General features: G+C 36.1%; 1 protein-coding gene across 1 annotated transcript; it reads left to right on the top strand.

Annotated features, from left to right (window-relative positions):
* The first annotated feature begins 5160 nt into the window (after positions 1-5160).
* MS3_00008325 (uncharacterized protein) lies at positions 5161-22202 on the top strand. Its single transcript, XM_051216688.1, has 7 exons — positions 5161-5309; positions 5344-5556; positions 7452-7666; positions 10247-10337; positions 11568-11997; positions 13141-13186; positions 19306-22202. The coding sequence occupies exons 5-7, from the start codon at positions 11934-11936 to the stop codon at positions 19655-19657; spliced, it is 462 nt and encodes a 153-aa protein (XP_051065281.1). The 5' UTR covers positions 5161-5309; positions 5344-5556; positions 7452-7666; positions 10247-10337; positions 11568-11933; the 3' UTR covers positions 19658-22202.
* Positions 22203-26690: the final 4488 nt, after the last annotated feature.

The following is a 26690-nucleotide window of genomic DNA, read 5'->3' as shown; positions in this document are numbered from 1 at the left end:
AAGTTGATGTCAGCCGGTTGAAATGTTTGAGAGTAATGGGCCGCCAGAAGGTTAGCGGCGTCGCCATCGTTGTTGGTCGGGCCGTTAAGACCTAGCAGTTGAGAAACTCCTGTTTTGGCTTGACGAAGAGAGGCTGCATAACGGAATAGGCTTCTAGGGTTAGAGGCGAATTTGTCCATAAGCTTTGTTTGGTACTGAAGCCTGTCTTCTCTTATAGCCTTCGTGCATGTGTTCCTGATATGTTTGTATTGCCTATACGCTCCATCGTTATTAGTTCGTTTGTATTCCGCCCAACAGTGCCGTTTGCGGCTTAGGAGGCGAAGGGTACGGTTCTTGATTACTGTAGGTGGCTTGAAGCTTTTGGGAATGCTGTTGTATTCTGGTAATGAAGAATAAAAAGCTAGGTGCATACAAGAACTTGCACTGATGTTGTCCAAAGAAACCGAAACGTTCACTTGTAGTGACTCACATTTATCACGAGAACACGACTGGTTTAATAAAAACAATTATTATTATAACCAACTGTACTAGTGTTTGTTTTAATGTGCTTTTGTTTAACTGTGCTGATTATAGCCATTTTGTGCTTCCATTACCTCCCATCATTGTTTCGCGGTTTTTGGTACTGTTCGCACGTACTCCTGTCTCCTGCTTCCACTTGTACCATTCCTTGGCACGATCTCGGTATTCGTTCAATACCACGAGATCGCCAACGTAATAAACCTGGTTACGTTCGACCTTCGCTTTCTGATTTACTTGGCACGTGTTTCTTGGTAGCGATGTTCATGGTTAATCTCAACTCGACGCCACGCTACACACTCATATGGTGGGAGTCTCATGATCAAATAGTCATCGAAGTAACGTTCGGAAAGCAGAATGAAGCAATTACAATGACGATTTTCTGGTGCTATACCCGGTAATACGCATAGACCTCAATAAAGAAACTCATTCACACATGGTCGATCTGGAGAAAATCTTCTCATAACTAAATAAACCGTATTTAACTTGATCAATCAACCGGAGCACTAGTTGGGATTCTTCCACCTCGCGGTTATATATCTGTTTCGTTATTTGGCCTACTAATGCAAATGCAATTGAAAATCAATACATATGAACAACATACCGGTATAAACACTGACTTTCTAATTTGGACCAGAGATAACACTGATATAAACATTTCTACGACATCTATTGTTTTTCCTTATCTAAGAACGAAATACTTATACTGCCCATAAGTTAAGCTATTAACCAGCGGTTATTACTATGCATCTGAATGTGACTTGTTAAAACGCTTCTACGTCAATTCGCTCTTCATTATCATAACACTACTTTGTTTAACTCTCAAATAATATTCAAGTAGATCTTCGTTTTAAACGTACTAAGAATTAAAAGTAAGCCCAGAAAAATACCTCACTCAAAGAAGAGTAATCTATTATTGATAACCGTTGGAAAATAAGCGTAAGCATTGGTAATGGCAACAGAGAAAGCTCTAAGCATATAAACTTGTTATAGCCTTAAGCCGCCAATCAGAATCAGCGAATTATTGATCGGACCAAGGACGCGTAAAACGTGTGCGAGCAGCCTAGTGTCCTGATTGGTCCTGCTTTCCGCCTAGCCCAGCCAGTTAAGTCCAGAACACCAATACGAGCCTCTGCAATATGAATCATTATATTCCAAACATACTGAGTTTATATACCAATCAAACAGATCACAACGTACCATAAAATAGAAAATAACATTTGTACAAAATTTGGCCAAATGTGGCTGTGAATATGGGAGGCAGTGACTAATTGACAGGGCATAATTCAGGAATGGTAAAACGTATAATAATGGTTCACAGGTCAAGATAAAATTTATAATAAGAGGAAAATGCATATGAATAGCTTAGTTATCCAACAATTACAAGATAAAAATATACGTTTAGTATTGGTCCATAAAAAGATCCCAAAGTTACCATTTATTATGTTTATGGGGACCTAACAAAACCGTTAGATAACTTTGTGATACAACTAAAAAACTAGCAGGCAACTATAGCAAAACAGAAAAATCTCTCATGGAGAAAATATTTAGGACAACTACTCAGGTGCAAGAGCTGTTGAGAAAGCTTTAGGGCACTTTAAAGAACTCCTGAATAAGATAGCACCACTGAACCCACCTGACATCGAAGCACCACTCTTAAACCTTCCTATAGATGCCACTATATCAACGGTCACAGAAATCAGGATGGTCATCAGACAAATCAAGATTGGGAAAGTAGCAGAACCCGACAATATAATAGCTGAATCACGGACTTGGGACATGGAAGTAACTGTTATGTTGAACATGCGAAGGGTTGCGTAGAATAACGGGTAACGATAGACTTGGATGAAGAATACCTCATCAAGATACCAAAGACCTAATCAAATGTGGGGACTACAGATGCATCGCATTACTATCGTCGCCAGAACGCGTTTTCAATAGTGTTTTCGGACAATTTTGAAGACTCAACTGACACGTGGATTTGAGGTCAACAAGCCGGATCTCGTAGTGATCGTTCATGCACGGACCAAATTGAGTTACTATGGAACATCGTTTAACAGTCAATTGAATATCATTTGTCACCATGCATCAAATCCCTTGGTTAGGAGAAGGCATTCGACGGAATTAAATGAAATACCCTAAGGCAACTTTCTGCGACGCTATGGTCTACTTGAGATGATCACGAACGTCATAAGGAATTCTCACGGTGAACTTCTTTGCAATGCCATGCGTGGAAGACAACAGACAGAAGCATTCTAAATGAAGATTTGTTGCGAATAAAGCTGCTTACTATGGTATTTATAAACAGTTTTCTACGCTATATAGTCAATGTCTATTGGCCGAATACCATCAGTAATATCCGGTTGTGGCTCCCAGCTCAAGGGACTCTTGGTACAGAACATTTAAACAAATGATACAACTGTCGAATACATCATATTGGGCTATCCCCAACAGAGCATTGTGCATTTAGATGGGACCTAATCATAGCAAAGTGCTCGTGACAAAGTTATTGGATATTGACTGTCCACATTCAACTCGAATCCAGTTTAAAGCTCACTATGACAAAAACACTAACGAGTTCATAGATTACTGAATTTTAAACCCTTCTTAAAACAACAACAACCGATATGGTTTCCAAAATTTTAGATATTAATAAGGGACATTTTCTATGGCTGTAAATTTGGAGAGTGTGAGCAGTTTAAGTTCCCAGATTACACCTCATTAGAATTAAAGATGCTACAAGTATTCGGAGTATGACAACAAATTTACCCAAAACACCTTTATAATAGAAGTATGCCAAGCCAGTTAAATCAGAAGTCATAAATGAATGAGTTCCAATATATATTTGGAGGGCTATAAGTTTATCGAGGGACGTTTGTTCTAAGCTGACCAACAGTTGGAGGTATAAGATCCATTTTGAATGCTTTGTGTGTCTGTGAAAATCCCTCCATGTATATACTTGCACCTTGTTCCTATTGATCCTCTTAGTTGTACATTGTTAACCTTTTGACTACATTTGAATTGTTAATATTTGTATTTTATTATAGTTTTCGTTTTTACTACACCTTCACTAATTTCACGTGTTTCTTCCCGAACTGCACTTATGTTGTTTCACTTTATGCTAAGTCTGGGCGGCAGCCATTTTGGTTTGCTCTTGCTTCTGATTGCTTGACCTGTGTTGACTGGAATTGTGCATTTTGGTTGTGAATTGAAGCACTCTTTCAGTATTGAAAACACTCTGTGTTATAGAGCGACCAATTATTATCTTTTGAACGAATCTGTACGTGATCTATCCAGACAGGATAGAATGACATTTATTTGTGGTGACTGTTTAGATTTGATCAATTGAACAACTGTTGGTTGGATAGCTGAGTGGTTATGTTTGTTTAGAACTGTAAAATCCAAACCGTAGTTTGGATCTTACAGGAGGTAATGCATAGCACGATGTACCCACTAGTGATGTGGTGCGGATGAGTGACCTAGCACCTTCAGATAGATGTGTCCACTAAAATTATTGAGATCATCATCAAGTGTTGAGGCTTTTCTCACCTTAAATTCACTTTATCTCAGGCTATGGAATGTCCTAGTGGGGTCCTCCAGGGCTCAGTACTAGGACCTCTTCTCTTCTTGATCTACATAAATGATCTTCCTCAGCAGGTAACGTCTGGCTTATTACTTTTTGCCGATGACGTGATACTTTGGAGAGAGATACGCAACCAAGGCGATATACAGGCACTTCAGGAGGATCTGACTCGACATCAAATTTGGGCAGGTGAGAACGGACTAAACTTGAACACTTGAAAGTGTAAAGTAGTCAATATGGAACATGTTACAGACTACAGTTACAACTTAAGTAGCTCCTCTCTAGAAGTATCCTAAGTTGAAGAAGATTTAAGTTCTTGTTACCTTACGATTTGAAGTCTTACGCTATGACAAAAATGCCCTTCGAGCAAACCATGCTCTGGTAACATTGAAGCGTATTTTTGGCCAGTTTGACGGAAGAACATTCCACATAATCTTCAACAGCTTCATCCGTCCCCATTTAGAGTACGGAAACATAGTATTTCCTCCATCACTCCAAAAATATAAGGATACTCTGGAGTGTATCCAACGGTGAGCCATGAAATCAGTTCGGGGACTCAAATTCAGGCCTTATGAAGAGCGCCCCCAATAACTTTCTGCAGTATAGACGTCTTAGGGGTGATCTTCTAGTGGCCTACAGTACCCTTTACAGTTCTGGACATCTCCTTGAACACCTACTTAAGTTTAGCTGCAACACAAACCTAAGGAGTAACACCAAGACACTGGAGACACAACATAGCAGAAAGGACTGTGGACGCAACTTCTACTCCTTAAGAGTTGTCAAATGCTGGGATTCGCTGCATGCCGAGCTAGCTCAAGCGACTTCCCAGGAGTCCTTTAAGAGGCAACTTGATCTATTATTAAGTATTAAAGATAGTATCACACTATGATCAATTTCTTTTTCCCCTTTTATTGTTAACATACCTAGGTCCCTGCTTGGAGGTTTCGGTGATCCACTGCTACCAGATACGGAAGCCTATTGAACGAAAGCTTCTTATATTTCGTCCACGACCATTTGAACCATCTGAATCCAAGTGATTTCGGCATTTGACATTTCGCTGTTAAAACCGATAGCGGTAATTCGTTTGGTGGCGCTACTCCCGCATTTAGCGTATATGAAATGCAGACCTCCTTTTGTTTATTTTGTGCGTTGTTTTTCATATTTGGCGACATTCATGGGGACGAATTACCTAAAGGAGTTCCGCTATCGAGTAGATAAACTTTTCCCTGGTTAATTCTTTTCAGGATCTTCGTTTTATAAAGTTGGGCAGTCGTTTACTTGCCTAGATGGCTCTTCAGCTATACCATGGTGGCAAGTGAATGACGATTACTGTGATTGCCGCGATGGATCAGATGAACCCGGCACATCTGCTTGTCTTAATGGTCGTTTTTTCTGTCGCGATATGCAGTACAGACCTGTCTACCTTCCTTCTGCTTACGTCAACGACTCTATTTGTGGTAAGTTATTTACACGAACTGTGATTTTATTACGTGACCTTCTGGTGTTAAGGTTCTTGCGATGTCATTTTGTTAACTGAATTAACGGGCGTCTGTTCAAGGGCTTTCGTTAATTTTATTGCACATCTTATAGACCGATAAAAGTCTATTATAGGAATCTGTTTCTTAAAACTAGTCGATACTTCATCCTGTTAGACTCTAAATACGATGCTCAGTAGAACGGAGTCATATGTAGACTGACAAGTGTAAGTTATATGGGGTAAGAACTTCGTACGTACGAAGTTTTTCGTTGTTAATGACTGACCGATATAGTGTAAGAAAATGAGGCGAGACTCTAATTTAAGGACGACCTTTGAACGAATCTTAAATGACCTTGACAATTATTAGCCAACCAGAAGTTAGTATAAAGTGAAAATATATTATATGAAAGTAATGAATTACAGTGGATATTCTTCTTTTACATGATTTAAAAACTTGTTAAAGTTTGATTAAGGTTCAGAGGTTCTGAATTCACAATGCATATGGAATAGAAACTCGTCCATTGGGTTAGGGTTAGGTTTACAGGTAAGGTTAGGGTTAGTTGAGGGTTAAGGTTTTGGGGTTAGGGTTTAGGGTTAGGGTTAGGTGAGGGTTAGGGTTTAGGGTTAGGTGAGGGTTAGGGTTAGGATGCTAACATACGAGTTTTTAAATCATCTAAAAGAAGAATATCCACTGTAATTCATTACTTCCTTTTAATATATTTTTACTTTATGCTGTCTTCTTATTGACTAATAATTGAAATTGCTCAAACGCTTCTGATTGGCTCGTCCCTAAATTAAAGTCTCGCCGTCCCATCTATTGTGACCTCTCGTTAATCACCTACTCTCTAAAATCCACTGTGAACCAATCATACGTTAGCATCGCGTGTTGAACTTGGCTCCGTGACCTTGAAATCGCTCGAACGCTTCTGATTGGCTCGTCCCTAAATTAGAGTCTCGCCGAAAATGAATAGAAAAGTCAAGTCACAATAGGTGGCTGTTCATATTCTCCGGACTCCAGAATCTTGACTTGTCTATACCGTCTTATTAAAGAGCAAAGCCTGGGTCTGTCATTAAACTGGCAAACTGATAAGTTTCTCTTTGAACGTAAAACACTTCTCATGTGTCGAGTCTGTAGCACCTGTCAAGCCTGCCTGACCACTTAAAGTGGATTTGTTGGGAAAGTGTACTTTCTTTGTCTTAAGGATCTTGTCATCCCTGATAATTTTGTAGTGAAAAGGCTGGTGGGATAGAAGACAAAGGTAGCGTGAAGATATCTGGCTTATTAGTAAATGTCGATTTGACTATTCAGTCGTTCTCTAATGACAGTTTTCTCTGATAACTAAAAAATTCCCCCTGAAGATGAGGGAAATCCATACGTTAGAAGTACTGGATGACAAATATTCGATGTATCGCTGGAGTACGGTAAAGCTATTTAATAAACAATCTTGTGATTAGATGCATCATACTTCATAGAGAGAAAATCAATTGATGAGGCTATGGGTCTTCATCGATCCTGGTGAATAAAATATGTGCTACTGAAACATGGCGGCTGTTTTCCATGACTTGTAGTGTTGTCTAGCCAAGTAGCCCGTTGGAAGAATGCTAGAAAGTACCAAATCAAGATGCGTCATCTGTCCATGAAGTCATTGACCTTTGGTTTGGATTGTATTAGTAGGTGCTAACTAGCTAGTTGGTTTGTAGTATTCAACACAAAAACATGAACTTACTGTTTGCATTATTGGTTAACATGGGAAATGAATATGGACCTGATTTTTAATTCTAACTATAAATGGTTGGCATTCTTATTGATTTGTCTAAGATTTAGTGTTTGGATTTGAATAATCTTTCAAAGTCATATTTCGTTTTGATCATTAGGTGGTACATCTACAGTGTCTAATATCAACGAGCATAATCGGTTCAGTGAATTATTTCCGGCAATCGCACATTACGTAAACTAGAATTCAGTTTTGTGTAATTTATTTAACGAGATAGCGTTTACTCAATTTATAGATAAAGCACTTCTAATTTTTAGATTGTTGCGATGGTGGTGATGAATACGGAAGTTCTACCAATTGTCCGTCAACTTGTGGGTAAGTCCTTTTGCTTGTGATTTATTGAGTCACGTGATAATCTCAATAAACGTTATCTCGTCTATCGTGATAAATGAAGGTAGTATCATAGCTTTTAACGTAGCTAGAAATATCTATTAACACGTCAAAGAGAAAGTTGTTCGACAGAGAGATCTCTATTTGAAAATTCTGTACACAAATCTTCACGAGATTTTCAAAAACCCCACAAAGTGTTATTTACATGGAAATTGAAATTAGTTCTGCCATACTGTATCGTCTGATTACGTGATCATTGTGATATTCACTTCTCACTGCGTTTGTGTCTACCGGGTCAGATGTTTGGTAGACCATTGTAAGTCACTCCTTTGGAATAAATATATAAATAATTGAGTCAAATGAACACAAATTTAAATTGTAAACAGGAACACAGGAGAATATTTATTTCAGTAGAGGTCTAACTATGTCACCGTCGTGTGAAATGTTTGATCGAAGGGATTCTGTATGAGATATCACTGTGTGCATTTGCATATACAATGTTTGGTATGGAAAATGTGAGATTTGTAATATGAAGGATTGTGTGTGCATGTATGTTAATTTTTTGAGAAATGATGAGTCAAATGTAGTTGTTTGGATAAATAGTCGGATGAATTTCAGACCTTTCCTATTGAGGGGAGGGGGATTTAGTATTTGTATGCAACGCTTCGAGTAATCATCTATTTTTATAATTGGTAAGACCTTTCTGAATTATTGTGGTATTTTTAATGTTAATTTAGTGGTCATTGAAAATAGTGTTTTGTTGTAGTAATTAATTCACTGTTATTTTGCATACGAGTGAGCTGCTCAGCTGATTATCATCGAAACTGGTTGATATATTATTGATTTGTAATGGACACAAATTCTATCTTTGGTTTCTCTCAGTGAATCTTTTTCAACATGGTGGTTTTCTGGAATGGCTGGAGATAGAAGATAAATATAACTGTCGTATACGTTATGGAAATTGTTGTTAGAGTCATCGTCGCTTATCCCACCTAGTGACAAAATGCACACCGAACTATTGTGTCGTGAAATTCTTCGATATTTATTCAGAATTTCACTTTAACCACAATCGGTCTTAGTCGACAAAGTTTTATACGTGGAGGGATTTTGTCAATGGGCAACCTTTCAAGTATGAGACTCAAAATATATTGTGTGGTTGACTCCCCTAACTGATTCACTGCCTAGTGTCAATTTAAATAATGACAGATTGGTTTTAAAGCAAAATGCTGCATTTGTACACCTATAAATCCATTTCGAAAATATAATATTGTCCCACTTAGTGTGCTCACAATGTGACCTTCATTGTACGTTAAAGTAGTTTATTGATTCTCTCCAATACAGTAGATGATTGGAGTCTGGTCTGTCTTTATTCATTTTTAATTTAGTATCAATGGTTTTTAACTCTGTTCGGTTCTCTGATTAAGTCGAATTATCTTGACTTTAAGAGAGATCATTCTAATTTTCACAGATTGAAATCATGAGTCAGTTGAAGCTAGACCACCATTGAAAACCTGGAAGCACTGGACGGCCGTTTCGTCCTAGTATGGGACTCCTCAGCAGTGCGCATCCACGATCTCGCACCACGCGGGGCTCGAACCCAGGGCCTACTGGCTTCGCGCGCGAGCACTTAACCATTAGACCACTGAGCCGGCATACTAGGACGAAACGGCCGTCCAGTGCTTCCAGGTTTTCAATGGTGGTCTAGCTTCAACTGACTCATGATTTCAATCTGTGAAAATTTCTAAAAATCTCCACAAACCCCTTCATTCTAATTTTATTTATTTTTCACTGAAAGTAATGGGAATTTTGTTCGAAGTCATTTGTGATAAATTCTCTATATTATCTTTTATGTGATGTGTTAAAAATGTCTTTATAATAAGCTTTGATTTATATTCCAACTTATATATCACTTGATATTAGTTTAAGGCTGGGTGAAATATTCGGAGACCTTTCGTTTATTGTTGTCTCTCACTCATTAGTTGCTATTACAAGACAACTTTATAGTTCTTTTTAAGCAAAGATGGATAGTGGCTAGCAGTGGAATCCAGTTTAACGCGCGTTCCATCCTATTTGGGACTCATCAGCTGAATTTACCTGTATCCCAGATTTGATTTTCTCTCCAGGACTCAAACCTGGCACCGTTCGCTTCAAACGTCACCGCGTTATCCACATAGCTACTGAGTCCTGATAGCCACCTCACACGGCCACGCGTATAGAGGCTGTATACGCGTGGCCATGTGAGAGCATTTCGAGAGGGAGAGCGGACTCTCCCCACTCTCGGCCGTACCAGGGCATTTATTAAAATCAATGTATTATGAAGTCAAACTTATAGAATGTAAACTAAATGATATTAAGAATTTAATTGAATATGTAATGATCGCAATTTGTGTATATAACCATAATATACAGATTATAGGTCTGTTTTCTAATCTCTCTCTGTCTTTTCATTATGTATGTAAACAGAACAGCAACCATTTAGGTTTAACATAGGTAATTGATATATAGACATGCTTTTTTTCACTGTTTGCTTATTTCTATCCTTTTTGTATGCATGTGTATACTTAGCTCTTTGGCTGCATCTTTGCGTGAAGCACAATCCATTAAACGAAATCAAATTGAACAGGGACATAAAATTTTTCAAGAATACGTCACAAACGTAAGTTTTTTTTTAAATTTTATTTATTTACTTATTTAAACACATAAATATTGGTACAAGGAGGCACCAAATATATATGTTCCACACAAATCATTCGATTTGTGTGAGGGTTGGGATGCTGCCCGGATGCTCAAACTGAAGTAGATATTTTTCTTGGAGGGGTCACTCCTCGAGCCTTTGACTTAGAGTTATGATCCATAAAGCGATGGAACAACGTAAGGAGATGCAGTCTCATTGTAGCTGGTGACCAAAAATGGGTTCATATGCCATTATCCTTATTAATTCTCGATGTTTAGGCTCGCCTGTCTTTATCACTTGATAGTGGGATTCCAAAATGGTTGGGTTGATTTTGATAAGGTTCCGGCTTAAAGACAAATGTATGCTACTGACTACTGGATATGGAGGGAATCAGATGCTTCCTACGATTTGTTGTCATGAACAATGCCGTCTTCTAACATGCAAAGAGAGGTTTTAAAAATTATCAGCCTTAAACATAACACAATATACCTTGTTTCATTTAATTTCAACCTTATCTATAAGACTCAAAGACCATCGGGTTAACTCAAGCAAACCTACTTACAAAAAGGGCTTTTTTTAACCAGTCTCAAACATCTGTCCCTTGTGTTATTTCGTCACTCTCCAAGGTCGGTAGAGCCCTCCTTAATAATGTCGCTTCTTTTTGATGTTCCTCAAGAAGTGTCATTCCACAGTGTGAGCTACTGAAACCTATAGATCACTGTCTCACAGCTAACTGTACATCTTTTTTAATTCCATGTTGATAAATAATTTACCATTATTTAAGTAATCATTTAAATAATGTCTATTGTGTGCGTGTATTTGTTTGCGTAAAAGTCAACAGTACTTGTTGTGTATTGCGTTTTCGTTTATCACAATCCTAAATTCACATGCTTTAAACGAAGTATTTTGCCCTTGATCTGGCCATTTTTCGGATTATTAATTTGGATATATAATTGTAGAACCTGAAGAGAATATATAGAAAAGAATATTCTTCGTTCAAATATTAGTCTTTTAATATGACGGGGATCTTTAAACGATTAAAATGTTGTGTATCCGTTTAAAGTTCGATGAAGAACGAGAGAGGAAGACCAAAAACTTCAACTTTTCGTCGATTCTTTTTTTACTCCATCTAAAATGCATAGTTTATGTTATTTATGTATCTTTTTTTAGACTTAATTTCTTTTTTCCGATTTATATTGTTATGATTACAAGTTAAAAGAACGTAAAGCGAAAGGACTTTTTAATGAAGATAAACAGTATGATGAAACACAGAAACTTGCGGAATATGATGTCAATAGTGATAGTAGTAGTAGTAGTAATGATGATAATGATAATGACAATGAAGGAAGTATTCAAACAAATGAAGAAAATGTTGATTCTCATTTATCGGTTGGTGAAGAGAAACAAGCACTGAATGAACCGTCATCATCGTCAATTGATTCGAATCAACAGTCGTTTACACATGATAATGACAATACACTTATCGAACATGAAGCATCTTCATTAAGTGATACGGAGTCTCATGAGAAAAAAGCAAGTGAATACGATGGGCATCATGTTGGTGGTGGAGACAGTCATATGGATTATGACGAATCAAATGTTGCTGTGACTGATAAACAACTCGACGACGAATCACATCATGGTACGGATGAATGTATTGATAATGTTTTTTCTCTATTTTGAATTAAAATTAATATTTAGTGTGGATAACATATATAGTTACAATCGGTGTCTAAAAACTTTGAGCTATACTTACTTGAATTTCGCTAATATTCAAATACTCTTGATATTGACATGTACACGTTGTAATTTTCTATGTATGATGTTGTCACATCGTCAGCTATTTTTTTCCATGTTATTCTGCGAGTTTCGAGTTATAAATGAACCATACAATAGGAGTTTTATCTGTTAGCTATGTACTTGGTTCATCTGGCTCCCTCACACTAAAGGGAAAAGTTGTATCTTGAACTAGTAGACAATAAAATACGATCGTTAAATGATTGGCCAGACTGGTTATTGGTTCTAAAGACAATAGATGAATTGGTCAACAACGGACTCGATACAACAACTGTTATTATAGTTAGTAATCCAATCACAGGGCTAGCGAAATGGAGATAAGTAGTTTATGCTATTTGAAGCCACGATAAAAGATGACGGAGGGGAAATTAACTGTGAGACCTGGCTTTTTCTATTTTCTAGGTATTTTAACTATATTTCCAAGCATTAACTCTACTCGGCTAGCGTGATTTGCTGTTGGAGGATTGAATGCTTTTGTGTAGACTATTATGAACGATTGGATTATTTTCTCTCCTTCCACTCTACTTTTGATAGTGCTCTATTAAATATATCAATAAGTCTTTCAACTTGACTGTTTGATTGTAGTTGATAGGGACGAGTCTTGATATTTTCGGTGACATTTAAAATGAAAAATTTCGAATGTTCTAAAGATGTGATGTGCGGTCTAGTGTCTTATTCCGTATCTACCTAGCAACCTACACGGGTATTATTGTATATGAACAATACTTTGAAAATATTTATGATAATACACCAGCAACTCATGGATGTTATAGAACTTCAACACCTGTGTTTCACATCCGTGAGTTAATAACAGAGCATGTTCCTGGGCTAGTATGCTGGTCGTTTGGTAGACAGATGAGAATTTTGACTTCTTGTTATCTTAACACTACAATTTTACCAATTAGTAACAGTTTCTGCAATTAGTATTTATGCGACTATGTTTTTTGTTTGATTTTCAATCTTTCCCTGTTTATATTTTTTTCTCAAGAAATCCCAGAAACCCCATCACCTGATGAAAAACCTGTTATTAAAGAGTAGGTTTCTCATAAATCATTCTTTTTCTTGTATGATTTTGTTTATATATTGAACATGTGTAAAATACCAGATCATTTAATGTTTATAGTAGACAAAATCTCGCTAGGCGGGATCGTGGATGCGCACTGCTGAGGAGTTCCACAATAGAACGAAACGGCCGTCCAGTGCATCCAGGTTTTCCATGGTGGTCTAGCTTCAATTGAATCAATTGAACTCAACTATTAAAATCACTATGATATCCACAAAAAGTCCCGAAATTCTACTAATGCAATGTATCGAACAATATGTATGAATTATTCTCTCTTGTCCATTGTATTTGATACTTGGAAATATATCTGTCTGTCACTTATCGACAGAATGTAGTTAAGATTACTTTTTTTTAAATTGTAAATACATATAGAATAATCAAATCAGTATTATAATGTACTTTTGAGACGAAATTTTTGATTGTAAATATAAATGAAAAGAATACGGATAGATTGACATGAAATAGCAAAATGGATGGCTACTTCACTAGACTGTGAACTCTTGATGTGAACCGTCAAAGAGTCAAAGAGTAAATTCATTAGCCAGAATAATCGGTTTTGTATGCAATAAAATTATTTTTAAGTGACTGATAGAAACCAGTATTTAGGCCATTCACTATCCAATCAATTATGACTCAATTGTTAGACTTAATTCTTGTCTATAACATCATTTTGTTTTGCATAATCATCTGTTATTTCAATCTGTTTACTACTTTTTTCACACTATAATGATCATTTTATTGACTTTCAATATTTCATCATGTGTTTAATTTAACAAACTTGATTATTTATTGAAACACGTAAATATTCGATTTGTGTGAGTGCAGCGATACTGCCTGGATGCTCGAACCGAAGCAGACAGTTTTCTTAAAGGAGTCACTCCCCGAGCCTTTGACCTGGAGTTTTGATCCACAAGGCAGTGGGGCAACGTCACGAAATGCAGTCTCATGGTAGCCAGTGACCAACGATCGATTCATACACCATTTGTTCGCTCACGATCCTGGAGCCAGCCCATGTGCACCATTGGTTTAGAATCAGGGTTTTCTAACTCTCCTAGGTGGACCCTCCATATCCACCAACCCAGTTAATGCGCCAGACATTTACTTTTCGTCTTCTCAATTTCGTGAACGACGATAAAGCAGTGAGTCGCACTTCCCTGGTAGTAGTTGTATGCACGTAACCATATGAGAGCATTTCGAGAGGTAGAGCTGACTCTCCCCACTCTCGGCCATACCAGGGTATTTGGGGGCAGCCAATCACTATGATTATCGGACGCTAATTTTTGAGATCTCTAAATTAGCTAGTAAACATGACTACTATGTATGATTTTAAATCTTACTTTTATCTTGATAAATACTACAATAAGTAAATCTACTAAAGAGTTAATACTTATTACTTATTTCATTAGTTATTGAAATAACACAGAAGATAGGTAACACACAGATGGATGTATTCTTTGAGTTGAGTAGTGGGTTTACTTTCAATTATTTTATTGTCGTTCTAAATAACATTATCAGAGTTTACCTCATATAGAATTAGACTTTCGAATTATTTCACAAGTTTTAAATCAACTTGTTCTGATGACACTTTCACTGATTACCCTTCAGGTTATGTTAGCTTCATTTGTCCTTGTATTTCTGTTGATTGATTTCTAACCAGTGTGATATTGACCTTTTTTGATCTCTGTCATGATGTCTAATTTCAGACTGACCTGAATGTTATACTTCAAGAAATTATTTGACATTCGTAAAATCTCTTCGATACTAAATTTCGTCAGTTTCCCAATCAAGTTTGTGTCCGTCGTTGTCTTCATATGTTGACGTATGTCGTTCTGTTGGTGCTTTAGACTCGTTTGTATAGGTGTGTAGATGAGGCATTCAGGTTGGGATGTCCACTTTATCACAGTTGGTACAATGTAGTTTTCTTTAGATATTATTGGATTTGTCTTGTTTTTCTGTTGACTGTTAGTTTGTATGAAAAATGGAATCGAGTGTATAGATTGGGTTGTGAGCACTTTTGTTTCTGGAAGTTAACCGAATAAGACAGTTAACAAAGAATACAAAAGTAAATGAAACTGATAAAAAGTCCAAGGACAATCATTTACGCATGTGATCATCACAAAAGAGCTATTTCATGCTTGTAGGATAATTGAATAACTCATTTCTACGTAAATTAATTGATGATGATCGGTAGAGTAACAATAGACCATTCAGCTTGATAAATACAACACAGTCGGAGACATTCGTTGCTATTCAGATACGAATCAGTAAATACATTTGGTAAAGACAATAGAGTACAATTAAACTTAATAGACCGATGCATGTTTTCGAATAGGTTTAAAATGATTAGGCTGACAAAAGAATACTGTAGAGTGTTTACATATAATTATTTAAATCATAAACTAATCTTATACCATAATTGAAAAACTGAGAACACTGAACAACCATTTCATCCTAGTATGGAACTCTTAAAGAGTACTCATCCATGACTCCGCATCCGGTAATTGAATCCACAACTTACAATCTCACGTGCAAACACTTGATCTCTACCCATTAACACTATCGGACACCGACCCAACGGTCACCATTATTTTCACCTCATTCTCACTTGTACTTATTATATTGTTGTTATGTTAATGTGACTTGGCAACTTGGATCAACTTACATCTTTTCCAAGTTCAACATTGATGATAACAACTGACTAACTGATCATATTTCACACAATTGAATCTTCTAATTATTATCTCTATTATACCTTTTAGGTTTATAATATATTCTTACTTTATATCAGTATTCTTTAAATCTCTAATTATAAAGGTGTTCACTTGAATCAATGTAATGATTATCTACCTATATTAAAAACATTAGAATTCATTTTGAAGTACAGAATTAATAAAATAAAACACTTATTAGTTTCATAGTAACTCATAATCAATCATCATTACCTTTATTAATACTTTCTAATTAATTATTATTTAATTTAAACAAAATTAAATCTCTTTTAATTAGGTCATAATTAAGATCTTAATTTTATTTACAACATCATATAAGATCTAAAAAACCTTTATAGCATAATAATGGTGCATGATACATACTAGTTTTTAAACAGAATTATTTCAATATGATCATGATGGAATTTTGTTCTCTGAGCCTGAATGGTTTGGTCGTGGAGCTTTTATCGTTCTTCTGAACGACATCATCAACACAAACTTCATATAGAAGTGAAGTGTTCGAATTTCTCCATATGTGTTTCACAGCTTGTTCTGTACATCTCGATGTTGATTGGTTCTTGTTGTGCTGATGATGTCATTCAGAAGAACGATAAAAGCTCCACGACCAAACCATCCAGCTCAGAGAGCAAAACTTCATCAAAATCATTCACCTGAGCTACAAATCTTCACCATTTCAATATGATCATATGCTAAAAATGACCATATATATATAGAGTGTTACAATTAACTAAATCATTAAAATAAGGAAAGAACTTGTTTTGTTTTTTTCTTGATAAAAAACATCCAAGTTATGCATATCACCTGAAGGATTATCTCCAATCACGAGCCTCCCATCGGGCGCCACAGCTTTGCCCCCAAATGCCCTGGTACGACCGAGGGTGGGGAGAGTCAGCCCTCCCTCTCGAAATGCTCTCACATGGCTATATGGCGCTTTACCCACGTTGGTGGATACGGAGAGTTTACCTAGGGGAGTTGGAAAACCCTCAGTTCAAACCAGTGGTGCACATAGGCTTCAGGATCCTGAAGGAACAAATGGCGTATGAACCTATTGTTGGTCACCTGCTAGCATGAGACTGCATCTCGTGGCGTTGCTCCATTGCCTTGTGGATTAGACCTTTAGGTCAAAGGCTTCGGGTATAGCCTCATAAAAAAACCACCTGCTTGGGTTTGAGCATCTGGGTAGTATTGTAACCCTCACATATATTGGATGATTTATGTGGCGTATATCCATTTGGTGCCTTATTGTACCAATGTTTATGTGTTTCAATAAAGAATCCACCAAGGTCAACAAGTAAGTTACGCATTTTCAAGTTACCTAGACAAGCGAGAAACTTGTAATTTGATTAATAGAATTCAGTAAATAGCAGTCAGGATTAAACTAACATAAAATTAACTTCTTATTATTGGTAAATTCGTATTTATGTCTCTCCTATATGAGATTAGTCACAGCCCAAATAACTCAATATTAACACTTCAAATTGTAGTATGGACTCGATTTTCACCTAGCTGACATCAGTCCATCTTAGAGACGAGTGTTAATTGGCATGAAACGTCCGTCAAGAGTTTTCTATTGGTTGCTTCCTGTTATGTCCTAAAACCAACCAATATGCGTTGATGATCTTAAACAACCAATGTGGTTGGAAAATGCTATAGCAACAAATTACGGTTTAAACAGAAACTTAGGACTAGGGTAATAATTAAGTAGAAAAACCCAGAATACTCAGTAAAAATACAATCAATATATATAAAAATAAAGTTGTAAAAAATTAACTTCGCAAGTTTTTACCTCACCTTATTAAATCGTCTCTTATAATACATTTCATCAGCTGACATATTCACTTTTATCTTTATAGTTCAAAAACATTTTTTGATTATAAATTCTTATTTTCAGAATGGGGGTTTGTAGAAATTGTAGTCATTTTAACGGTTGAATTCATGAGTCGGTCTAAGTTGGGCCACGATTTAAAAGCTAGAAGTACTGGATGGATGATCCTTTCTAGTATGAAACTTCTTAGCAGTGCACATCCACGATCCCTCACGTGTGACTCTAACCCAGGACGTTCGGTTTCTCTTGGGAACACTTAACCTCTAGACCACTGAGCTGGCATCCTACGATGTTAATATCTAACTTTATTCGATTCATGATCTTGCATAAACGTTCTTATTTTGTTCCTCCTAGAATTTAAACAGAGGAAACTGCTCTTATGTATTCATTTCTACAAAATAATTATATACCAATGAAATCGTCTTGTGCTACTTCAAAATCATGAATCATCTAGTTGTAAACCAGTTTACTCCTTTACTAAATGGGCTGGAAAATTTAACTTTCTTTTCAGTTATAAAGTTTTGTGCCAGAATATCACGTAAATAAATGACTAATTACACATACAAATTCTTCTGTTATCTTCAAATTGAGCTGAATCATCGGAACAGACGAACTTTTGATTGGATACAACATCCAATAGTTTAATGAAAATTTAGACATAATCACCAGTTGAATTATATAACTCATCAGGTACAAATTTAAATCGATTATCTCTCAAGTCCATTGTTTTTTTTTTTAGAAAAATCGTATTTTCGTCTACGTTTCTGTATCCGTCATGTGATTAGTTGGATTTAAAAATCCTTATGTACCCTCGAATGCCCTGGTGTGGCCAAAAGTGAGGAGAGTCAGCTCCCCCTCTCAAAATCCTCTCACATGGACACTCGTATACAGCCACTGCCAGAGAAGTCTTACTCACTGCCTTCTCGTGGCAAGGGTATTGTTTACGAAGTTGAGAGGACGAAAAGCGAATGTCCGGTGCTTTACCCGCGTTGGTGGATATGGAGAGTCCACCTAGGGGGTTCGGAAAACCCTAATTTATAACCAATGGTGCACATGGACTCCTGTATCCTGAGGTAACAAATGGCGTATGAACCAATCGTTGGTCACCGGCTACCATGGGACTGTATCTCCTGATATATCTGTAATTAATTGTAATTAAGGAACTGTTATTGATAAACGGCAGACGATTAATGAATTAAAAGGTAGCTTACAGTTAGTCTCATATAAATTTACTATAAGATGACCATTTGATAAATACTCACTGGAAACATACAGATTCACCAAAGTGTGACTACTCAAGGCTAATGTTTCTCCTTCCGCATGGCATTGGTTACACATGCTTGTTTATTGTTGTCAGTCGCTACCTCATGAAAGTTATTCTCTCATTAGACCATATGGAATTTTTACTGCCTCAAAAATAACGTAAACGGAAAATTATACATTTTGTTCTATTAATCGAATGTGTCTGATTGATTCGAGTTTTACTCTCTGTCCATAAATATATACATTGTTTACTTCCTTTTATACTTTTTACAGTATACCAACGCCTATTCCTATTGATTATGGACCAGAAGAAGGTTTTCGTATGCTTACTGAATTACCAAATGGTTGTTTAGAGTTGAACGATCGAGAATACACATACAGCCTTTGTCCTTTTAAATCAGTTCATCAAAAATCAATTGGTTCGTCGAATTCTGATCCAGGAACATGTATAGGTCGATGGGGTCGTTGGTTAGAATCTGATGAGTATGAAAAGTCTTATAAAGTTATGTATTACGAAAATGGTCAACAGTGTTGGAATGGACCAACAAGAACTACCAAGGTATGCTTTCGAAATGTTTCAATTTCTAATTTACTTTTGTTTTGGTTGCTTAAATCTTCCTGTTGATGTTTATGACTGTAATTAATCAGTATTTAGCTGAACTCAGTAGCTAAATGCATAACGTGATGGCGTTTGGTGCGAACGGTACTGGGTTCGAGTCCAATGGTGAACATCAACTCACTCCAGGTCCATACAGTTGGAGAGTCTCAAGTAGGACAGGACGCGTGTCCTAGATTCCAATGCTAATCACTATTCATCTCTGCTTACGATATTTTAATTTCTGTTTGTGAATGAAATTGTTTTGTATTCGCAGTCCTTATTCATGGAGTTATTTTGATGATGCAGTCATCTTACTCTATATGCCAAATTATTTCTGTATAATTTGTGTAGCTCTATAACTGTGGGGACAATTATTAAGCTGCTTGTTCGATTCCCTCTTCACCTTCTTCGGTTTGGGCAAGTTCATTCATACCACTAACCTTTACATCTGAAATATAGCTTAAATCTGTTTTCAATTTTCTAAATAAGAACATATCTTTAAATTGTATGAGCCCAGTACCAGCTTACGATAAACAGACAACGGCACCTTATGGGCTTCTAATATATACGGTAATCGGAAAATTGCTTTCTTCACTTCAACAAAAAGAAATAAACTCACCTGAATGTGTAGTCTGTAGATTAACCATTTGAAAGCTTGGAGACGTGATGTACTAAAGGATCCATTGAAAGAAGAAAGATAGGGTAATGTTCGTTTCGCAAATGCCAATTATATACTGGCAGAACATGATATTTCAAATACTAGTATTTTATGTTAATCAGGGAAGGATTTTCTTCGAGTAATTAATTCATTATTTCTGTATTTGACCTTTAAATCGGTAATACATTTGTTAAAATTGAGGTGGTTAGAACATGGATTACTCATGCCCAAACACCACCGACTTCGATGAGAGCTGATAGCTAGTATAGGAGTAGGTTGGACAAAAAATAGTGGTGAACAGATCAAACTTTATATCAGTCAATCAAGTCATTGATAGCTTGACTGAACTATGTTGGTGAGTCCAAAGTACATGGTTGAAGTTCGCACGATTATCTTATCCAGTAGTTAGAGACTGGTTAACATAGTTCAAAATCGTTTCAGTAGCCCAGATACATCAACACTTTGTTTTCCCGTACATCTAGAGTTTTAAAGTTATCTTGTACTTTTTATTTCACGAATTTGTTCTTTCTTGCGTGACTTGGGTATCATCGCACAGTAAGACAATATCATCCGTAAACTCAAGGTCGACAAGTCTTTCGCCAGACAACAGATCCACACCACCATTACCTACAGCACGTAAATGACTGTTGATGGGGATCCGGTCGATTTGTGTTGTTTCATCTCTGGTGCTCAGTGTGGTATGAACGCCAACAAAACCAGACGAAGATATCACAGGGTCCTGGAATAAATGCATACGAAATTAATTTTTCGAATCGACAGATGAGAAGCGAATGTGTAGTAGTTCACTAGACTTTTGAACACACGTTTCGAACATATAACAGACATCGATGTTGAGACTTTCTAAAGGCATATCCGAATCTATCTGTTGTCCGATCTGCATTAGCAAAGGAACGTTGAAGGAGGACAGTTTGTATGGTGTATGTGGTTTTTGAAAGACTGGTTCAGTATTAGTATTTGGTGGCGTGAGAAGGCAGCAAGACACCGAAATAAAATTATAAAAACGAATCCCATTGTAATAAAAACAGTTTTAGTATTAGTAATGGTAGTAGAATATCGTTAGTATAAAGGAAGTAATAAACGGTATAAGGAGATTTTGGGATTCAAGAACCAAGGAAGGATAAGTAGAAAATGCGTTTGTGCCATTGCGAACGATTCACAGTCACGTCACTCCATTCATTTGCTACAATTATCGCACAGACCCCAACCTGATATTTCTTACCTATTTACATAGGTCAGTTTAGCTGTCAATGTCTAATGCTACTTTTTGGTTTGACCACCCTTAGCTTTCTACCAACCTACTTCCTACACCAAACGATATAACTTGTCTTAGCAGCTGGTGATTGAGCATACTTAGCACATGTCTCAACAACCTCAGTTAATGAAGATTCACTGCCTTATTAACTAATTTTCCATCTCTGTCTCGATGCATAACCTCAGGATTGTTAACTGAAAGGCGGACGTGATGCAAGTTGTAAAAGGTCAGCTGAGCCATGCTGATATTGTATGCTACCTTAGACTACCTTAGACATATATATCCAAGTTCTATATTGCTTATGGCTGATCGACTGACTTGTTCACATTCCTAGTGAAATGAAATGAAAATCAATGACTAGTTTTGTGGTTACATAATACTCATAACACAAATTTTACTAACTTAATACAGTTAAGAACGTAAATATATATTTCCACACCAAAAACCCGACACAATCCAACAACAATAAACAATCAGTAATAAGAATAGAAGAATATATAACTCATTTAACACCTATCAGATTATCAGAATGGGTTTTGTGGAGAGTTTTAGAAATTTCACAGGTTGAAATCATGAGTCAGCTGAAGCTAGACAACCATTAAAAACCTGGAAGCACTGGACGGCCGTTTCGTCCTGGTATGGGACTCCTAAGCTGTGCGCATCCACGATCCCGCACCACGCGGGGCTCGAACCCAGGACCTGGTTAAGTGCTCGCGCGCGAAGCCAGTAGGTCCTGGGTTCGAGCCCCGCGTGGTGCGGGATCGTGGATGCGCACTGCTGAGGAGTCCCATACCAGGACGAAACGGCCGTCCAGTGCTTCCAGGTTTTTAATGGTTGTCTAGCTTCAACTGACTCATGATTTCAACCTATCAGATTATCTATATGTCCGACTAAGCAAACAACTACTCATTATCATTCTCGCCCATACATTATTATGCTTCTATGAATTTGAAACATCATATGAGTTGAATGGTGTATAATTAATTTAGCTAATTGAAAATCGATACATAAATCAAATGAGACTTGTGTGGCGCATATGTATCATCTGGTGCCCCCTTGTACCAGTATCTATGTGTTCAAATAAATAAATAAAAACCCATTTCTGATCTGTGTATTAGTGTTGAATGAATTGCTCAATGCAACTAGAGAAGGTATCAATTGTTATGAAGGGAGGGGTGTTTGAATGATTGATGTGACGAAATTTTCACTTGTTGAGCCACAATCAAAAATAGGTTTTAGTGTTCAACATGGAATGTACCTCTGCGTACATATTACAATAATAACCTAATATAAACAATGAGATGAGTGTTTCTTCTGTGGAGTCTGTTTTTGTATTCAAACGTTTAGATCGACGAGTAATTTAGTTTATTGACTTTTCTATGACTTCTGTAAAAAATAACATACTATTATTGCCTAATAGTGTTCTCGTTGTATTTAGAATGATTTACATGTTCAAAGATGAAAGTGGAAGTTCTGTGTACAGTTTCATCTTACTTTAGACGAATTCCAAAAAAAAAAAAATCGAATATTCTAAGTTGAATCATAATTTATCATTTAGATTAGTAACTAACTTGTTGTATTCTAGTTGACTAATTTGTCGCTCGAAGATATGACAACAGGAGTTCAGTTACAACTTGAACAGTTCACTAATAATATCTTAGACTGTGAAACCAATTTGCATAGGTTTGAATCTCCCCAGAGAACATCAGTTATTCCTACAAGATCTCAAGCATGTTTCACTGACATGAATCAACTAATATAAGATTTAAATCTTAATTTCTTGCTTACTATCTCCAATTACATAAAACATGACAACAGTATTATGAATGATTAGAATGTACAAAATCCTACTTAGAAAAAAAAGATTACTGTACTATCGTTTAAACTTGTTAATATACATTCATGTAAACAATTTTCATTTCTTGAAAATAAAATTCTAGGTGTTTGTCCATTGTGGTGATTCAAATCATTTGACTTCAGTGAATGAACCATCTCGATGTGAATATGTTATGCAATTGATTACACCAGCTGCATGCAGTGAAGATCCTGATGAATTATTTAAGAAATTACATCCCGAATTGTAAATTTATTTGTGTGTATGTATGTATGTATGTATGTATGTATGTGTGTGTGTGTGTAATAATTTTTTCTATTCTATATCTACTCCTTTATACCTTTTTTTTTCTTCTCAAAAATTGTTATCTTTTCTGAAGATTATGCACTATTCAAAAGTTAGTTGTTGGATGAAGTTTAGACAGGGATTTGTAAAGCTCATTTGAGTTTCATCGAATTCTGATATTGGTAACCTATTGAAAAGTATCTATCTGCTTATCGATTGACGTGTATACAATTTACTTTGTTTCACTTTATTGCTTTGAAATGTGAATTTTACATTCATAGGGTTATGTATTGTTTAACGAGAGATCTATTCAAACCATTGCTCATGTATGGTAGGTAGGTTGTGTGTAAAGTATTAGGTAAAGGTTGTAAACGTTCATTAACTAAGATGATCTACAGTTGCGTATTACGTTAGAACACTCACCACTAAGCTCAATACTGTTTAGTGTAGAGAATATATTGGGAGGAAGACTAAGGGAGGCTGAACTAATACGTTGCAGCATTTCAGGAAATAGTAATTAAAACTCGATTTATTAGTTGACATAGTTCAGAATTGTTTACAGTAGTGTAGGTATAATCATACTCTTTCCTTTTTTCAAATCTTTATCTTCTACATTATTCTCTTCTAAACCAGTTCATTTTGTATATTACCTTATACTACTTATTAATATTCAGTAACCTGTTTGTTCTTAATATCGATGAGTTTTCCACATATGTGTTCTTCATTCCATTAAACCAATAAAATCCCTCCTATTCACTTTTGGCTTTTTCATTCAAGTAACTGGTTTGGGGCATGTATAAAAGAAACTTGTATATCCGTAGTAGAATTGGACGACTGCAAATAATGACATTTTCATATATTCATGAGTGTTTCATGCAAATTATCAATACATGTTTCACTACAATTATCAATGAATGAATTCACATATTTATTTAAACTACATTCTTCTTATGATTAGTAGCATATGATTTAAAGTAGTAAGGCAGCTGATAAATAGACTGTTGAGTTGGCTTCTGAGAACTACAATGGAACTTCCAGAGGCCTTAATGCAGCCGAAGAGTTTCCATCCAATCAGAACATGATGGAGCTTTTTAGAATATCAATATGCCACGATTGGGCAGTAGCATAATATGTCTCTTTGCAGATTGACCGAATTATAATGTTGATTTAACAAATGCTAATATTTATAAATACCCGTGATTTTCTGTACATTTCGATTCTTATCAAATAAACACTTCTCTAACTTTTCTTCTGTCTTCTGATTTACGACGGTGAAGTTCCAACGTCTGAGTGTCTCAGTTGTAAGCCGTATTCAGCGTCGATCAAGTAGCGGAATTAACATAGAAAATGTGTTAGAGGCTAAACTTTTTTGCTGCTCAAAAGGAATTATTTTATTCTTCATGTGAAGATCATTCTGACCAAATCGAATAAAAATACGAGATCACGTTTTTCTTTTAATTCTCTGTAACTGTTACTGAATATTACCTTTTTTTTCTTAATTCAGTATGATAACTGCTCAGAATAGTATTGGTCTTCAGTGTAATAATTTGTTCAACATAAGATTGATGTCCTTTCCAGTGAAATTTTTATCCAATATGATATTCATTGAAACATGGATTATATTCAGCATGGGAATTTTGTTATAATTCTGGGCATTTTTCATACATGTGACCTTTATCCAATCAATAATTAAATGGATACACAAATAATTACATAATTAAATGTATTTCTTGCTGGGGTTGTCGTGTTTTGAAATGAAGAAATCTTCATTTGCACTAGTCCTTTATATTCTTACTTTCCGTCATTGGAATAATAGTGATCTTGTATTTTTATCTCCTTTCATAAGCAAGCAATTTTTCCGTCTGGGGTTTACTCATAGGGTGATGAAAAATAATTGTAGGAATGTATATGTCAGTTGTTGAACTCTATGAACTGACGTGCTAACGTAGAAAGTAACTCACCAATTTCCTCAGTTTTCTCGAATACAATTGATAAGATATTGAAACCAGTTTTGATACCGAAAATGGAATTACATGGATACGACAAATATGAAGATTTGTTTGAAATCTAATTGGGTGATCTGGAAAGTGATATTAAAGTTCGTGCTGTCAGGAAGTTGGGAACAAATGAATATGTCAATTATGCGAATTTCATTTTGCCGGAATTGTCTAGAGATTATTGCTAAACAATCATACCCATAGAGCATTCATTATAGTTGTTTAAAGATATCCATTGATGATGGTAAAGTGAACAGAGCATGGGGGCGTCTTAGTCTGTGTTCACTAACCCTAGACCAATTTAAATGTTTTATTTCTGCCTGTGTATTTTAGTCACCTTCCGATTCTGAAAGCTGTATTTTAGCACACGTAAATCAGGATGCATCTCTAACCCTCCAAGATGTGACGGTGGATCACGAACGCATTTCAAGTTGTCATAAGTATGTACAATAACAGGATTTCACGTCAATCTGTTAGACGATTGATATATTTTGCATGTTGATTATGTGAATTGAATGAGTGTGTATTAAAGATAGTCTCTTGTACTTATTAGAAGATATTTTATTAAAATTAAGCTGAAATGAAATAAACCGAATTGGTTAAATCATTCCATGAAATCGATTTGAATATATGGTCAAATCGAAACTGATTGTAAACAGCTCAAATTCAGATGTCACTTAAACGTGCTTTGTTAATAGGTTACAAGCAAAAATTGATAATAACAAAGATTCATTCTCTTGGTGAGATCCCGAAGACTCCTCTAAAAAGCCAACAAAGTCTCTGAAAACACTGAGAACCATCTTGTCCAATCAGCATTCAGTAGATGTTTTGCCAGGAACATCTAGAATGTGGAAAGTTACACCGAGTTTCTGATTGGATGATTACTTATACTGCTATTATGTTTAGTAGTGTTCCAGATTTTTCTGGAAATCCAAGGCCATCTAAAATACTATAAAAACCCTAGATTTTCTGTACATAAACGAACCTTTGGAGTAAAGCGTTTCTTTCATATT

Source organism: Schistosoma haematobium, chromosome 6, assembly GCF_000699445.3.
Source record: "Schistosoma haematobium chromosome 6, whole genome shotgun sequence".
NCBI lineage: Eukaryota > Metazoa > Platyhelminthes > Trematoda > Strigeidida > Schistosomatidae > Schistosoma > Schistosoma haematobium.
This window is presented reverse-complemented; position numbering and strand designations above follow the sequence as displayed.

Coding starts and splice junctions, on each gene's coding strand:
- MS3_00008325 (XM_051216688.1), top strand. CDS start 11,934: ATGGATTATGACGAATCAAATGTTGCTGTGACTGATAAACAACTCGAC. Junction 11,998..13,140: donor CGACGACGAATCACATCATG/GTACGGATGAAT, acceptor TTTTTTCTCAAG/AAATCCCAGAAACCCCATCA. Junction 13,187..19,305: donor GAAAAACCTGTTATTAAAGA/GTAGGTTTCTCA, acceptor TACTTTTTACAG/TATACCAACGCCTATTCCTA.